The 17,495-nt window shown below is 38.2% G+C and overlaps 1 protein-coding gene across 16 annotated transcripts in view; it reads right to left on the minus strand.

The window, feature by feature from the left end:
- LOC126299310 (battenin) overlaps positions 1–17,495 on the minus strand; it is a 225,610-nt gene that overhangs the window by 55,923 nt on the left and 152,192 nt on the right. For all 16 annotated transcript variants that reach the window (XM_049991115.1, XM_049991114.1, XM_049991118.1 and 13 more), the window contains one exon: positions 10,409–10,617. In XM_049991115.1, the coding sequence (XP_049847072.1) occupies positions 10,409–10,617 (209 nt within the window). The remainder of the gene's footprint in view (positions 1–10,408; positions 10,618–17,495) is intronic.

Raw genomic sequence — 17,495 nt, forward strand, 5'->3', positions numbered from 1 at the left:
AGATACCCCTCCGTTGTGGTTGAACCTACGGTACGGCTATCTGTATCGCTGAGGCACGCAAGCCTCCCCACCAACGGCAAGGTCCATGGTTCATGGGGGGAGGTATAACCTTATATACAACATCGATAATATCATTAGATACAATGAGAGGAAAAAAGTTTGCCACGGTCCAGGAAATGTGAAGCTCTCCTTAGTTCCTGCATGAGTGACCAAGGAGCATTCTAGGCCAGCCTGACCAATTCTTCATCTTGTCCCTGTGTGGTGACTCACGGTTTCCATGTATTGGATGTCTCACTACCTCACCATTATCTCTAAATCGTCTAATCTATATCCCTGCTGAGGAAGCATCAACACCATAATGACAACCTGCCACAGATGCACTAACATTGTTTTCAAAGAGAGAAATTATTTGTTCGTGAACATTCACATTGGTCATTTTGAAGCAGACCTATGATGCAAGCTAATCAGATGATATGTTTCTCTTAGCTGAAAACTGTATAGACACCAGGTGTCAGTCAAAGTAATTACAAATAAATACATCCATTTTCTAATATTTTGAGGAAGCAGCCTCAGTTGCACAAATTTTCTGGTCTTTGCCAGGTTTCGGCTAAATTAATCTAGCCTTCTTCAGAAGCATAAAATTACTATAACATGCCAGAATAAGGCACAGTCAAGATTAAAATTAAAACCTATAGTACCTTGTTACCATGGTACCAGAATTCCATGTGCAACTGTCAGTGCCAACATTAGTTGCCGCTGCCAACTGACCATGTGGTGAAGAGATGCCGGGCCTGGACGTCAGGTAAGTAGTTTTATTTGACATGGTACCATGGTACTATAGGTTTTAATTTTAATGTAGACTGTGCCTTACTCTGGCATGTTATAGTAATTTTATGCTTCTGAAGAAGGCTAGATTAATTTAGCCAAAACCTGGTAAAGACCAGAAAATTTGTGCAACTGAGGCTGATTCCTCAAAATATTAGTCTATCACAGTTGCTGACGAGGCTGCAATATGCTAAAACTTCTTACATCTATTTTCAATACCTTTCTTATGACCATTTGTCTGTTTGTTTAAAGATTAGACTATTATAAAAATAAATCTTTTGAAAGAATGTGTAACCCAGAAAAGCCAACAATTGCACAATTTGTAGTGAATTGAGGTTTAAAGTATTACCTGCACATGTCTAAATAAAAAATAAAGAAAGACAACTGACTCCAATTAGATTCAAATGCTCATCCTTTACATTCATAAACTGTCAGCTTATCCACTAGCCATTGAAACAGATGTGAGACACTCATCCTTGTAGTATTTCTACTGATGTGGAGGTTCTTACACTTCAACTGTTTCTACATGCTCAAATAATGATTTTCATATGAAATTATATGATGAGTTAAACTGCAATGAATCTCAACATGTACTGTATACGGAATATCATATTGCTTCTACTTGATGATGTAAGCAGGAAGCTGAAGTTCGCAGACCAGCACAGTTGTGAACAAGGCACTTCTGAACTTCGACTCTAAATTATTCGTGCCGGGGAATCGTTTTGCCTCTCATTGTACATATCTAGCAAGTGCTTGGTAAATTATTCTTCTAAACTTGAGTTATGGTTATTCTACATACTCCTGCCTATAGTGAAATTTTTCACATTTCTCCTGTAGATATGGTGCTACTCCTTCTTTATCTAGTTCACTTGTATGATTTCAATGGGTCTCCACAAGACAGTTTTCCAACACTGTTGTTCTGATTTTGGCACACCTCTGTGAGCACCTAGCTAACTTTCTCTTGATGTCTCTGTTGTATTTATATGTTATATTGCATATTTGTCTGGCACAGGTGTCACCTCAGCATATTTTTAATCTTATAATTTCCTTTCCCTTAAACAAAATAACTTTAGTTTCATTAAAATTTTTAAAAGAATTCACTTGTGCTGATTGTTTCTTTATTTTGAATTAAATACTTTATTTCATTATTAGCAATTAGTTATTTTTTGCCCCTTGGGATTCTCAAGTTACACCAGAATAAAAATAATTGTTTGTATGAAATAATGTTGCCTACACCTGTCATTTCTTTCTTTACTCATCTATGACTGTACAATTGCGATCTTACATCATTAGCATGCATCTTATTAAACCCAAGTACCACACTTCATTGTATGAGGAATTAGTTAAAAGTAATACATAATAACAAGTCATTAATACAACTTACTTTAAAAACCATTAATTGATTGTCCATTTTGCCATATAAGTCTCTGGATCTGTATATATATTTAAATAGCAACCACTGCCATTGTCTTTCAGAATGCTTATGGTGCAGTTGTCATAAAATTAATATTGCTAGCACCATTAGTGGGTGCAAATCTGAGTTTTCAAAATTACATATAGTTCATGTACCATTGCACTCAGAATACATATTATGGCCATACCATGTTCACTCTGGGCATGGGATTATGGAAACATTGTTGCAAAGATGTTATGCTAAAGTATACAAAGCCATGCAAAGACAATGTACATAGATGATGCAAATGGGTTTTTTCTTGTAATTAATTAGATAGTTCTGTCACGTTACACAGATCATCTACATCTACATTTATACTCTGCAATCCACCTTGCAATGTTTAATGGAGGGCAATCTGTGAACCATTGCTACTTCCACCCTTCGTTGTTCCATTTGCAAATGGTTCACAGGAAGAGCAATTGCTGGTAAGTCTCTGTGTCGACTCTAATCTCTCTAATTTCACCCTCATGGTCTTTTCACAACATATACGTAGGAAGAAGAAATATAATCATTGACTCTTCTATGAAAGTACACTCTCAGAAATTTAATCTAATTTAATTTAATCTAATTTCACCCTCATGGTCTTTTCACATCATATAAGTAGGAAGAAGCAATATAATCATTGACTCTTCTATGAAAGTACACTCTCAGAAATTTAACAGTATACCACACCATGATGCGGAAAGCCTCTCTTGCACCGTCTGCCACTAGAATTGGCTAAGCATCTCTTTCACACTTTCACGCTTGCCAAATGAACCTATAACAAAATTTTCTCTTCTTCTTCTTTACATTTTCTCCATTTCTTCTATCAATCCTATCTGGTATGGATCCCAGACTGATGAGAAATATTTAAATATTGGTTGAATGTGGGCCTTGTAAGTTACCCCCTTTGTAGGTGTTCTTTACTTCCTGAAGATTCTTCCAATGAATCTCAGTCTGGCATCTGCCTGGACTGTCATTAGTTTTATGTGGTCGTTCCATTTTAAATTACTCCATATGCATACACCAAGCAGTTTATGGATGTGATTGCTTCATGTGGATGTTCCACAATCATGTATTCATACAATAATGATCTTTCTGCCTAATCATGCACAACACATTACATTTGCTTGTGTTGGGCGTCAACCACCAATCCATGCACCAATCATCAATCCTCTGCAGGTCTTCCTGCATTTTACTACAATTTTCTAGTATTGCAACTGTTTTTATACGACAACATACCCTGCAAAAAGCCTTAGGGAGCTTCTAATGTTGTCTACTATGTCACTTACAAGTATTGTGAATGTAATGAACTAATAAAACTCCCTTGGGGTATGCCTAAAGTCACTTTTACATCTGATGACTCCTCTCCACTGAGAATGACACACTGAGTTCTGTTTACAAGAAACTCTTCAGTCCAATCACAAAACTGGTCTGATATTTTGTATGCTCATATTTTGTTCATTAGGTGGCAACTGAATACCCTATGGAAGTCAAGCAACGAGGAATCTACTGCCTTCTGGGTCTCGTGGATAAAAAGAGCAAGCTGGTTTCACACAATTGTTGTTTTTGTAACCCATGCTGATTCCTACGCAGGACATATTTGATTTCCAGAAATGTCATAATATTGGGCAGGAGCCACCCATTTGGAGAGAAAACAATGAATTATTGTAAAATTGTATTTCTTTTAAATTCAACTTCTGTACTCTGCATTGCTTGCTGTCCACAGTCCCAGCACATGATGCTGGCCTAACCGTGATTCATATGGTGTGGATTGCTGACAGACTGATGCCTTGGTAGAGTGTCAGTTGAATTCTTGGACCAACAGAGCTACAAGGAAGAATTATGTGGGGTCTCAGGTGCGGGTGAGACATTTTACTCTCTTCGTTTCTGCCTTCCAATCTGCTAACATGTTCCTCTCCACTGGAGTGGCCTCCTCCAAATGAATGGTGACTGCTCTGAGTGCACCGTCTGTACCCCTTTATAGTGAATAAAGATCCACTAGGGTTTCTACCAGGTTTTTACTTGTTGTGTCCTATCAAGCAACTATCCCGAATCTCCACTTAATGATCCATCCTTGGCCAACCTACATAATATGCGAGTATAAAACATTTTCCAAATTCTAAAACTGACAAACATCAGAGATACGGGCCTATCGTTTTGTGAACATGTCTAATGAACCTTTTTGGAAAAGGGAATAACCTGTACTGTTTTCCAATAATCCGAAACACTTCAATCCTCCAGAGACCTATGGTACACTGCTGCTAAGAAGAGGGGCAAGTTCTTTTGCATTCTCTATGTTGAATTGTACTGGTGTCGCATCAGGTCCAGTGGCATCTCCTCTGCTGGCCAATTTCAGTTGCTTTCCTATACCATGGCCATTTATTTTGATATCAGCCTTTTTGTCATTTGTGTGATGATTTTAAAAAAGGTACTACAGTGTGATCTTCCTCTGTGAAGCAGGTTTTGAAAAAGAATTTAGTATTTCAGCCTTTTCTGAGTCTTCCTCTGTTTCACTGACAATATGTTCACAGAGTGTCTGGCCAGATGGCTTCAATCAATTTACATCTATATCTCCATCATACTCCGCAAACCACCTAATGTGTGGCGGAGAGTACTTTTGGTACCACTATCTTATCCCTCCAACCCTGTTCCACTCATGAATAGTGTGTTGGAAGAATGATTGTCAGTAACCATCTGTATTGCCTCTAATGTCTCATCTGTAACATCTGCCAATGGAGTTTACTTAGCATCTCCGTAATGCTCCCTCGCCAGCTAAATGATCCTGTGATGAAACATGCTGCTCTTTGTTGGATCTATTCTGTCTCCTCTATCAGTACTACCTGATAGGAATCCCAGATAGATGAACAATACTCTAGAATTGGGCAAACAAGTGCCTTATAAGCCACTTCTTTCGTGGATGAGTTATATTTCCATAAGATTCTTCCGATGAATCTAAGTCTGGTGTCTGCTTTTCCCACTATCTGTTTTGTATGGTCATTCCACTTAAGATCACTCCGGTTAGTTATGCCTAGATATTTTACAGCAGATACTGTCTCCAGCTGTTTGTCATCAATAATGTGGTTATACAGTAGCAGATTTCTCTTCCTATGTATCCACAATATGTTACATTTATTTACATTCAGGGTCAACTGCCAGAGGCTGCAACATTCATCAATTCTCTGCAGTATGTATTGCAAATTCTTACTATCTTCTGGCATTGCTATTTTGGTATAAACAATTGTGTCATCTGCGAATAGCCTTAAAGAGCATCCGACGCTTTCTATTAGATCATTTACATATATCGTAAACAGCAATGGTCCTATCACACTTCCCTGTGGTACTCTGGACATTACCTTTGCCTTTGTAAATTTAGTTCTGTTAAGAGCAATGTGTTGAGTTCTATCTGCAAGGAAGTCTTGAATCCAATCACAGGTCTGCTCCAATACTCCATTAGCTAATATTTTTTTGATTAAACAACAGTGCAGGATCGTGTCAAATGCCTTACTGAACCAAGGAACATGGCATCAATCTGAGGGCAGTTGTCCATGCACTGTGGATCTCACTGAGGAACAGAGCAAGCTGAGTTTCACAGGATCTCTGTTTGCAGAATCCATGTTGATTTTGACAGAGGAGATGTTCATTTCCCAAGCAAGTCATAGTTCTTGAGCATAAAACATGTTCCATAATTCTACAACAGATTGACGTGAACGATATAGGTCTATAATTGTGTGGATTGGTCTTACAGCCTTTCTTAAAAATGGGAATGACTTGCACTTTTTTCAGTCATTTGGTACCTTTTATTGCTCAAGTGATCTATGACAAATTACTGCTAGAAGGGGAGCAAGTTCTTTCAATAATCTTTGTAGAATCTTATAGGTATCTCATCTGGACTAAGAAATTGTAGCTGCTTTTCAATTCTGCAATCGGTTATCTCAATGTCTGCCATTTCGATGTTCACACAACAACTGAAAGGAGGGGCAGTGTTACAATTTTCCATGGTGAAACAACTTCAGACGACCGAATTCAGTATTTTGGCCTCCTCTCTGTTATCTTCCATTTTGGTGCTAGTGTGGACGCTGATAGAATGAATAAATGATTTTGACCCACTTACTGATTTTATGTATGACCAAAATCTCTTAGGATTTGTCTCAGGTCAGTTGACAACGTCTTACTTGCAAAATCATTGAATGCTTCTCTCATTTCTCTCCTTACACTCATTTATGTTTTGTTCAGCTTTTGTTTGTCAGCTATCTTTTATTTCTCTTGAATCTGTGATGAAGTGCATTTTGTTTAAGTAGTGCTTTTCTAACATGGCTATTAAACCAGGGTGGATCTTTCCGATCCATTAAAACCTTATTCAGGACATACTTGTCTTGGGCATACTTTACAATACCTCTGAATTTTTTTCCATTTGTTCTTTACATCTTTAACATATGACCAAAACTTTGTAGGTTTTTCTGTCAAGTTGGCAGATAGAATTTTACTTTCAAATTCACTGAATGCTTAATGAATGGCTATCCTTAGGCTAATTTTGTCTTCATTTAATTTTTGTTTGCTTGTTAAGGTTTGGCGATGTTTAAATTTGGAGTGGAGCTTGCTTTTCTTTTGTTGCAGGTTCCTAAAATGGCCCTTGAGCCACAGCTGGTCTGTTTCCTCCCTCACAACTTTGCTGGGCACATAACTGTCTGAAGCATATTGTACAATTCTCTTGAACTTTGTCCATTGATACTCAATGTTGTTAGTAATGGAGATGAAATTTTCATGCTAACCACTGAACATCTGAAATCTCTTTCTTGTCACTCTTGCTACCTACCTTTATATTCCTATTTACAGTCATATTCAGTTGTGCTGTAATGTTTGTATGATCACTGATTTCCTGTTCTACTCTAACTGAGACAAAAAATTCGGATCTGTTTGTCACCAGCATATCAAAGATGTTACCTGATTAAATGCTAAAGGTAGTTTCTGCATAAGCCATTTAAAACTATTTCATATGATTCCCTGTCCCCACTACCCAACCTGATTACTTGAGTCTCCCCATCTACAGTTGGCAAGTTGAAATCTCCACCTAATACTACAACATGACCACAAAATTTACGTGAAATATCCTCAAAGTTCCCTCTCAAATTTTCCACCAGTACTGCTCCTGAGGCAGGGAATCTATAAAATCATCCAATGATAAAATCTGTGTATAAACAATAAGCTGCTGTTTGTGCTGCTACTGCTGCTGAGCTCCACTCTGCTCTGAGACTGGAGCTCTACTAGTATTTACATGATAAATTGTAATAATGAGGAATGAGTCATTTTACATTCAAATAATAAATTAGTTTATAAATATGGCTAAAGGTTTTTTTTATATTCAGATATGAGTTAATAATTGCTACCAACCTCCCTTTATACATTGCAATAATAGAATTGTTCTCAAATTTCATTTTGCTATCTCTCAGACATTATATATCAAATTATTCAAATTATTCAGGAATAAAGGAGATGATTCACTGAAAGGCAGAAGCTCTGCATCATCGATAGGTACACACACACACACACACACACACACACACACACACACACAAAGAAGAAGGAGGAGGAGGAGGAGGAGGAAGAGAGAGAGAGAGAGAGAGAGAGAGAGAGAGAGAGAGCTTGGCTAGCTTTCGGAATGTACTTCCTTTTGTTTGTAGGTAAAACATGAACATGTGTGTGTACCAACACACACACACACACACACACACACACACACACACACACACACACGTGTGTGTGTGTGTGTGTGTGTGTGTGTGTGTGTGTGTGTGTGTATGTTTTTCCTACATGCTTGATAAAGGAAGTACATTCTGAAAGCTAGCAAAAGTCTGTACCTTTTGTTTGTATACCTATCAATGATGCTGTGCCCCTGCCCCAGTCAACAAGAACTTTCCAGACATCTTATATCCTTGTGTAACTGATCAAAGATTTTGGTTGCAGCTTGTGCACTCCTTTCTTGTCAAATAATGAACACCATTTTTTCGTGTGGTATCGTAACTATGTACATCATTATTCCTCTTCATATGCAGTGGATTATTTGCAATAAAATTCATGAGGGAATAACTATACTGTGAAGCAATAGTGAAAATGCCTAACTCCCTAAAATGATGTCTACAAGATGCGCCGTATATTATTCTTACAGCACATTTTTTAGCAATAAGGACTTTCTTTCTTATATATGAGTTACCCCAGAACATAATTCCATGTGGCATATTGAATGCAAATATATCAACTTACCGATTTGTCTCTCTGCAAGATCTGCAATGATTCCAAGTACAAATGTGGCCAAACTAAGTTGTTTTAGGATATACAAATGTGGTTTTTCCAGTTTAAATTTTTTTGAAGTTTTCAATATATTTATTATTCCCTCACCATGCATTACACTTATCATTGGCATAGTATCTCTAGATGAACATAATGATTTATATAAAAAATTGAGAGTGAAGCTATTTGCATAAAACCAGTCAATGATACTTTTAATAAAATTGTTTATCATTTCTTACGTTGGTGTATGTAAGCTTGGATTTATTACAATACTAGTGTCATCAAATTCTGTTTCTTGTACATTAGGCAGAAGATCATTAATATATGTGAGGAACAATTGCAGACCTAAGACTGAGCCTTCTCCCTAGACAGAAGACTCTCCCCTGACTACGTTGGTTGAATTATTAAGGACTTCAGAGTGATAAGATGGGTTAAGAAGACCAAGGTATATAATTTACCAGTCAAGTAACTAAAGTGCAATAAATTATACTCTTATACAATGGCTATTCAGAAAGTAAGGTCCAATGGAGTGTGAAATGGAAGCCACAGTGGAAACCAGATGAAACTTTGCACAGATGTGTCCTAGTATGCCCACTGATTGTTCCATGTCACTCTTTTCAGTTCTGAATGCACAGTGAGCACATAAAGATGCTTAGAAGAATAGTTTCTCCTGCCAAGTATGAGGGACTGGTTTGTGCTTTCACCTGATGTCATGCAGCCCACATAACACAAATGTCACATGTTTCCTTCTGCATGACAAATCTTGGCCGCACTCTGAAGGGGAAATAAAGATGCTCCTGCAGCATTTTTGATGGGAAGTGTTTGATCACCCACAAAAGTGCCCATAACTGACTCTCCTTGAGTTTCAACTCTGCTCACATGAACTGCTAGTGATGAAGAAAATGTTGTGGCACAGACAATGAGCTGCAGACCAGCATCGAGAATTGGCAGGAAACACAGGCAGCTTCCTTCTATGACAAGGGTATTGGAAAGTTGGTACAGCACATCAACAAATGTCTAAATCAGAGTGGTGACTATGTAGAGAAGTAGCTGGAAGGTGTAGCTAATTGTTGCAAATAAATAAATAATAATAATAATTTGATTTTCACAGCAGTTTTCATTTTGTGACTGATCGGACCTTACTTTCCAAATAGGCCTGGTAGTTCTTCTATATCCCGCGTCCGGCCATCCTGATTTAGGTTTTCCGTGATTTCCCTAAATCACTCCTGGCAAATTCCAGCATGGTTCCTTTCAAAGGGCACAGCCGACTTCCTTCCCTGCCCTTCCCTAATGTGATGAGACCGATGACCTCGCTGTCTGGTCTCCATCCCCAAAACAACCAATCAACCAAGTTCTTCTATGAAATCTGTTTCAGATGCAATAGTGCTGACTACTGGCCTGCTGGCCTCAGTGAACTTATACTCATCCACTGCAATATACAATGTTTCTATTTGCCACTTTCCATTTCTCTCACCCCACCCTCAACAGCATGGCAACTACTCATAAATAAGCTGTGTCAAAAGAACTGTGTGTGCAGAAACAATTAAACTGCAAAAAGACTGATAGCTCAACTGCTATTTAAATTTCCTAAGCTATTATGTATCTCTATGTGCCATTCAGCAACTAAGTGCCAGTAAATAGTTTCCTTTCTACTTTTTTGTTCCTTGTTTATACCCAGAAGTTTCCATCACAGAAATAGTTTTGTTATAACTTTTATACACAATGCACCAGTTAAAATGTAGTGTATCTTGTTTTTTTTCTCGCCTGAGAGTACAGCATCAGAAAAGAATCAGTACAAATAAACACAGAAAAAGAAAAGAGACAGAGTGTTAGGACTTATGCGAGCCAACTGGGGTTACTTACAGTGCTATTAGTATCAAATGTTTTCAGAATATCATGGGCTGCACTCAGCATGACGACATATCCATAATTGTTGCACAATCCAAGTAACCAATATGCAGCCAAGTTTCTCCATTTTGCCTGAACTTGGTGCTGCTGTAGTGGTGCCGAGTCAGAAGTTTGTTCATCCATGGAGAATTTTTTGACTTTAGACTGGGCCACATTTTCAGTACCTGATATTAAAATATAATGGATTAGATCATGAATCAGTTCCAGCATCTAATATTAGAATACAATTTTAATTAGATGAACACAAATAAATCATTGACACTGTACAGTTACCTAATTGCACATTGGGCAGTGCTATCAATTATACAACAATTTATGATCACTGCATGACTTAACAGTCTCAAACAAAAACAGCCTACATGGTGTCTTCCTGGGTATGCTGTCAGTTTCTCATATCTTCTTCACACAATAATCTGACAATGTAACTTATCATCATCATCATCATCATCATTGGGTGTTAAATATAATGAATTGCCCATGAAGCTGCTCTCCCCTTTATGTGCTAAGTACCCCCTCTCATCCATTCCTAGGTGTTCCTGGGACACCTTTGATAGTCTGGGAATACACAAAACAGATGGTCTACAGTTCTCTGACTACAGAACTGCAGAAAGAAAAACGGAACTGGTAATCCGCACAAGGGTGGAATATTCCCCTGGGCATTACGTTGGCTAATCATTGTGCCAAGAAGTCACAGGAATTTACACCCGAGAGGACATTTGCATCAACAGCACTGGTAAAACATGAAATCTTAATTACATACTCTTAATTACTACTAAATAAAATGTTTATATCTAAAGCTCCTTTCCAATGAAAATCTGTATAGTGTGGGCAATGTGATTTAAAAGGCTTTCTTTCTTAAATGAAACATTAATGCAGCTTTTTTTTTCTTTCTTTCTTTTAAGCAGGCATCAAGTTGGAAATAGCTTCTGCATATACAATATCTTTTTTGTTTGAGCACTAAAAGGTTCTGATTTGGAATCAGTTTTATGTAATATCAATTTATAATTGTTTTCTGTTTTTTTTTTCCCCTCTGTTAGCATACAACAGAAGATTGATGGAATGCCCAATACTAGTTCAGCAAAGCAGCAAATAAATGTGCATATTATGCAGCTCCAGTTAACATTATCATATCAAAAATAATCATCATTCAGTTTATTCAAGCTGCTGGCTGCTGTGCATCAGTGTTTGATATCAATATATAGAGTAGCTACCTGGCACACTTTATACCACAAATTTTACAGTCACAAAATCTGTGTTCCTGTCATACTTTCATTTTACTTTTGAGAGATAGAACATGCTCTGAACACTTGACAGTATACTGTCTGCACTTCTGGGAGCATGCAGTGTGTTCGCATGTAAGTAATGTAGAGCACCCCACTCACTGTGCTAAACACTGCATAATGCTGCTTTTTCAAATAGCTATTCTTTGTATTACAACTTATTCATTTTTTAAGTAATTTGTTTAAGTATGTTTTCCATCATCACCCCCATTCCTAACAGCACTTGTGATGCCTTACCTCTATAGTAATTTTTCATAGATAGTAAGATATATGTATGCTAATATTGTTTGAAATTTATCCACACGTCCCAAAACTAAGCCTACATGTCACACCTTTCCCTCTTTAGTTCCAGCCCTGTCCCTATCTACATCTACATCCATACTATGCAAGCCACCTGACGGTGTGTGCGGAGGGTACCTTGAGTACCTCTACAGGTTCTCCCTTCTATTCCAGTCTCGTATTGTTCGTGGAAAGAAGGATTGTCGGTATGCTTCTGTGTGGGCTCTAATCTCTCTGATTTTATCCTCATGGTCTCTTTGCGAGATATACGTAGGAGGGAGCAATATACTGCTTGATTCTTCGGTGAAGGTATGTTCTCGAAACTTTAACAAAAGCCCATACCGAGCTACTGAGCGTCTCTCCTGCAGAGTCTTCCACTGGAGTTTATCTATTATCTCCATAATGCTTTCGCGATTAGTAAATGATCCTGTAACGAAGTGCGCTGCTCTCCATTGAATCTTCTCTATCTTTTTTATCAACCCTATCTGGTACGAATCCCACACTGCTGAGCAGTATTCAAGCAGTGGGTGAACAAGCGTACTGTAACCTACTTCCTTTGTTTTCGGATTGCATTTCCTTAGGATTCTTCCAATGAATCCGACTGGGATCTGCTTTACTGATGATCAACTTTATATGATCATTCCATTTTAAACCACTCCTAATGCGTACTCCCAGATAATTTATGGAATTAACTGCTTCCAGTTGCTGACCTGCTATTTTGTAGCTACATGATAAGGGATCTATATTTCTATGTATTCGCAGCACATTACACTATGAATGTTATAGCCATCCCAATCCCATAGTAGTTTTATTATCAAATAGAAAGTTACATGTCTAACAAGTTTGACTGAAACTGTTTTAAGCATTCCAGAGCTATGCTTTACAAGTCACTCCTTCCTATTTTCACTCCCCCCCCCCCCCCCCTCACTCCAACAGGTTAAATGTTATCAGGGCCATCACCAATAACCAGAGCAACCCTGAAAACTGTGGGTTCAACACCAACATAGTTCGAGTACTAGGGGTTTCAAATGTCAATAGTAATTCTTTCCAGATAATAGGTCATACACAGATCAAGTTTGGGTGACATTGCTCTAGGTGCCCAGAGTTCTGCTTCCTTGTGTGAAGCTTGTCTTGTTATGTGATATCTGCTTATAGTAAGAGTCACAAATTTCTCCCATAAATCCTTTGACAAGACAGTTGGAAAACCATCATTGTACAATGTTCCTTTCTCAATATCTGTCAAATACCATGACTCTCTGGACCCAAGACTAATTGTAAATATGTACTACATTCTTCATTCTCTTTCAACTACTTTTAATGTGATTAGATAACAGGATACCCATCATGAATAAGGCAGCCATAAAATCATCACATCAAAAGTTCTTACTCAATTTCTGCCCACCCACACTACTTTCCTGAGCCAAGGACTGGACCAAATATGCTCTAAATTCCTTATGTTTCTACACCTGCTTTTAATATAAGCACATATTATTACACTAGATGCTGTGGGGTGCAACTAAAACCCAGCCTACCAAAAACTATACTGGACACAAACTACAGTCACAGTATGAAAAAATATATGTCACATAATAACTACTGAACTTTATGGTTGACAAGGTGAAATATATCATAAAGCACAAACTTACAAGGATTGTTGATAAACTAGGAGTAACTAAGAAGTTTGAAAATGCAGTAACTGATTTCATAATTTGTTGATAACATGCTGTTTTGGACCAATGGTACAAAAATGGAAGAAATTTTATCACACAAATGGTTCAAATGGTTCAAATGGCTCTGAGTGCTATAGGACTTAACTTCTGAGGTCATCAGTCTCTAGAACTTAGAACTACTTAAACCTAACTAACCTAAGGACATCACACACACCCATGCCCGAGGCAGGATTCCAACCTGCAACCGTAGCGGTTGCGCGGTTCCAGACTGTAGCGCCTAGAACCGCTCGGCCACCCCGGCCAGCTCACACAAATGCATTTAGAGTCTGACATAGAATAGTTAAAGTACAATTTATCACTTAACCATACAAGCACCTCAGTGATCTACTCTGTAATCATTTAATTTCCATCTTCCAGGAAAATACACATTAACAATGTAGTTGTTTGTTTTAATGTAAATGCACTATAATGAATGCATTTTGCTTCACAATATCTGTTCCTAGCTCTAAAATTTTGTTAGTTATTTGCTTACTTCGTGCAGTCTGACAGGACAGGAGAGACATTACACAATATGCTTCCCAGCATCAGGCCCACTAAAGTAAACACTACATGACTGCAAGTATGGGTACTAACAATGGGAATCACCATTTCAGCCCAACGCCTCCTGTACCTCCACAAATAGGGGTACTAGGAGTATCTTACTCACATATTATTTTTTCCTAGAAAGTAAACCATATTTGTAGTAAGTTTAACTGAAATTTCTGCATACTTTCCAGAGTTATGCCTACCCCTTTTCTTCACCTACCCTCTCCCCATCCCTAAGAGTGCTGATAAGTGTGTTCTAGACCACAACACTTTTCTTCCAGAACTAAGTTATACCTGTAAATATTTGACATACATGGTTCCACATATTCAAAAGTTACACTTTATATACCACCCCATCCTACTCCAACCGATACCCCTAGTGGTTAAATGTTATTGGAACTTACACCAATCAACCAAGTAACCCTGTAAACTTCGGTTTTTCTGGAACTAAGTTACACCTGTAAATATTTTAAATACATTGTTGCACATTTTCAAAAGTTATACTTTACATATCAACCCATCCTACTGCAATTCATACCCCTAGTGGTTAAATGTTATTGGAACTTACACCAATCAGCCCAGTAACCCTGTAAACTTTGGATTCAGCACTAATACACAAAGGCATGCTGCAAAGTAATGCTTCAAATTTTTTTATCTGAAAAGTCTTCAGATTTTAAAATAAAATAAACTTTCTTAGCATTCTACATCTTTATTCTTCAAGTCTACATATTTATTTCTCAACATAGTCATCATTGTGGCAAACACATTTCTCTCAACAAGAGGTCAGTTTGTTGACACCATCACTGCAGAATGTCTGACTTCGTTGGCAGAGCCACAACCTCACCTTCGCTTGCACTGCTTCATCATTATCAAAGTGAAGCCATCAAACATATTCTTTAAGTTTTGAAAACAGATGAAAATCAATTGGGGCCAAGTTGGGACTGTATGGAGGATGACTGGTGACAGTGAACACAAGGCATCGGATAGTTGCAGATGTCAGAGTGATCGCATGTATTCTGGCACAGTCATGCTGAAGTACAGGGTGTTCCATGTGTGGGTGAACACTTCAAATTCGTGGTGTGGGTGAACACTTCAAATTCGTGGTGTGGGCGCACACTTCAAATTCATGCTTTCAGTTTTCTGAGGGTCTTGCAGTGCCATGCAGAGTTTATGTGGTGCCTTTGGGCATCAATTCCAAATGCACCACATCTTGAACATCCCAGGACAGTGTGAGCATGATTTGCCCACTGATGACAGGCCCCAATGTTGCTTGGTTCACACGTGCAGAGTGGCAAGTTACATATTTAGCTTTCACTGTGTTTTGTTAATAGTGTATTTCTTGAATTTCATGCATGTTTCTTTATTTAAGAGGTGTAATCTCACGTACTTGTAACTGTGATGTATAGAGTTAAGCAGTCACTAGCACAGTTGTCATTTATTTTGAACAGCTAACTACACAGGTTATAAGGTGACATGTCAAGAGGGTAGAAAGCTGCATATCTAGGTTTCTGTAGGTGTTTTTACAGTCAGTTCTTGTTAGTAATACTAGGATGGGTAGGATGTGTGCACGCTGTGCGAGAACGCAGAAGGAGCTGGTAACAACTCGTGAAGAGCTGAATGTGCTTTTAGCTATGGTAAGTCATCTTGAGGTTGCTACCTTGGGTGTAGTGGTGGTGGAGTCATCTCACGGGACACCTCAGGTGTTGCTTGTTTCACCCATTGGCTCTCTTGCTGAGGTCCTTCTTAGTATACCCGATGTGGTGGATTTGCATCACAGCAGGATAAATGGCAGGTGGTAATGCGTTTGTGTTGCTCAATGTAGAGCGCCAATGAAGTTTGGCTGAAGGAAGACACTGAAGCAATTCTGAGGCAGGCTACCAGATCTGTTACCAGTAGATTCGAACAACACACAAGTGTTATGGGGACGTTTTGGGAACTCAAATGAGAGTCTCTTGAGGGAAGGCAACATTGCTTTCGAGGAAAATTATTTAGAAAATTTAGAGAACCGGCATTTCAAGCTGACTGCAGAAATATTCTACTGCTGCCAATGTAAATTTTGTGTAAGGACCATGAAGATAAGAGACCGGATAAATTAGGACTTGTACACAGACACATAGCTAGTCTTTTTTCCCTTGTTCTATTTGCAAATGGAACAGGACAGGAAACGACCAGTAACAGTACAGGATATCCTCTGCCACGCACTGTACAGTGGCTTGTGGAATACGTGTATAGAAGTGTATGTAGATGCATATGTAGAGGGCATAATTTTGAACTTTTTTTGGTGTTAAGATATCCTTTGTGGCAGAACTCCATCAATGTTCTATTGTTTTGGGGGTCAAAATGGTTAACCCAGTCATCAACTGTCACAATGCTGTTAAGGAACCCAGCAACCTCATGGTCAAAACACAAAATAAATTGGTGATATATGCCTAAGTTCCTTCATTTCATGTCAGGAGTGAGCATTAGAGGCACCCACCATGCACACAGTTTTCTGTACCTTAGTTCTGTAGTAATGGTCTATATACACTCTCATGATATGCCACACTTACCTGAGAGCTGTTTGTGTTATCCAACGATTTTCTCTGGGGAGTTCATCAACCCTATTCCTATGAGTTTCATGCATTCATCCACACTGAGTTCTGCCATCTGCCACACACACTGGGATTAGAACCACCATTTCTTTCATTATGAGCATGATCAACTCAATGTTGCACATTACTGCTTTTATACAATCATCACTGTGCAAAACTTTCACTCTTTTATGGATTTCAATTGGAGACACCTTTTCTGCAGCCAGGAACTCAATTACAGCATGCTGTTCTTCATGCAACATTGCCATGTTACATGCTAGCCCTCTAATGGAGAGGGTTGCAACTTGTGCCAGCAAAATGGGAAAGTCGAACAAGTAATGTGCATGACATGTAATATGTCAAATGATATTGGGAACAGAATAAAACATTCTAAGGCATTACTTTTCAGCATGCCCTCATAATTTGTTTACAATTATAAAGGATGTCATAATCCTTATTTTATTATTTCATTCTGTCTGCAACTGCCAGTATTCTGTTTAGTTTTTGAAATGTTGAACAATTTTAGCCATAGGCAATTTTCAAGTACCTAAATATATTTGTTGACTGTATGATCATCAAAATATGCTATGGAAAATGTTGCCATACTGGTCTCATGCATGTGCTATATATGAATCATGTCTATAGCCTTGTACATCTG

Source organism: Schistocerca gregaria, chromosome X (assembly GCF_023897955.1).
Source record: "Schistocerca gregaria isolate iqSchGreg1 chromosome X, iqSchGreg1.2, whole genome shotgun sequence".
In the NCBI taxonomy this organism is placed as follows: domain Eukaryota; kingdom Metazoa; phylum Arthropoda; class Insecta; order Orthoptera; family Acrididae; genus Schistocerca; species Schistocerca gregaria.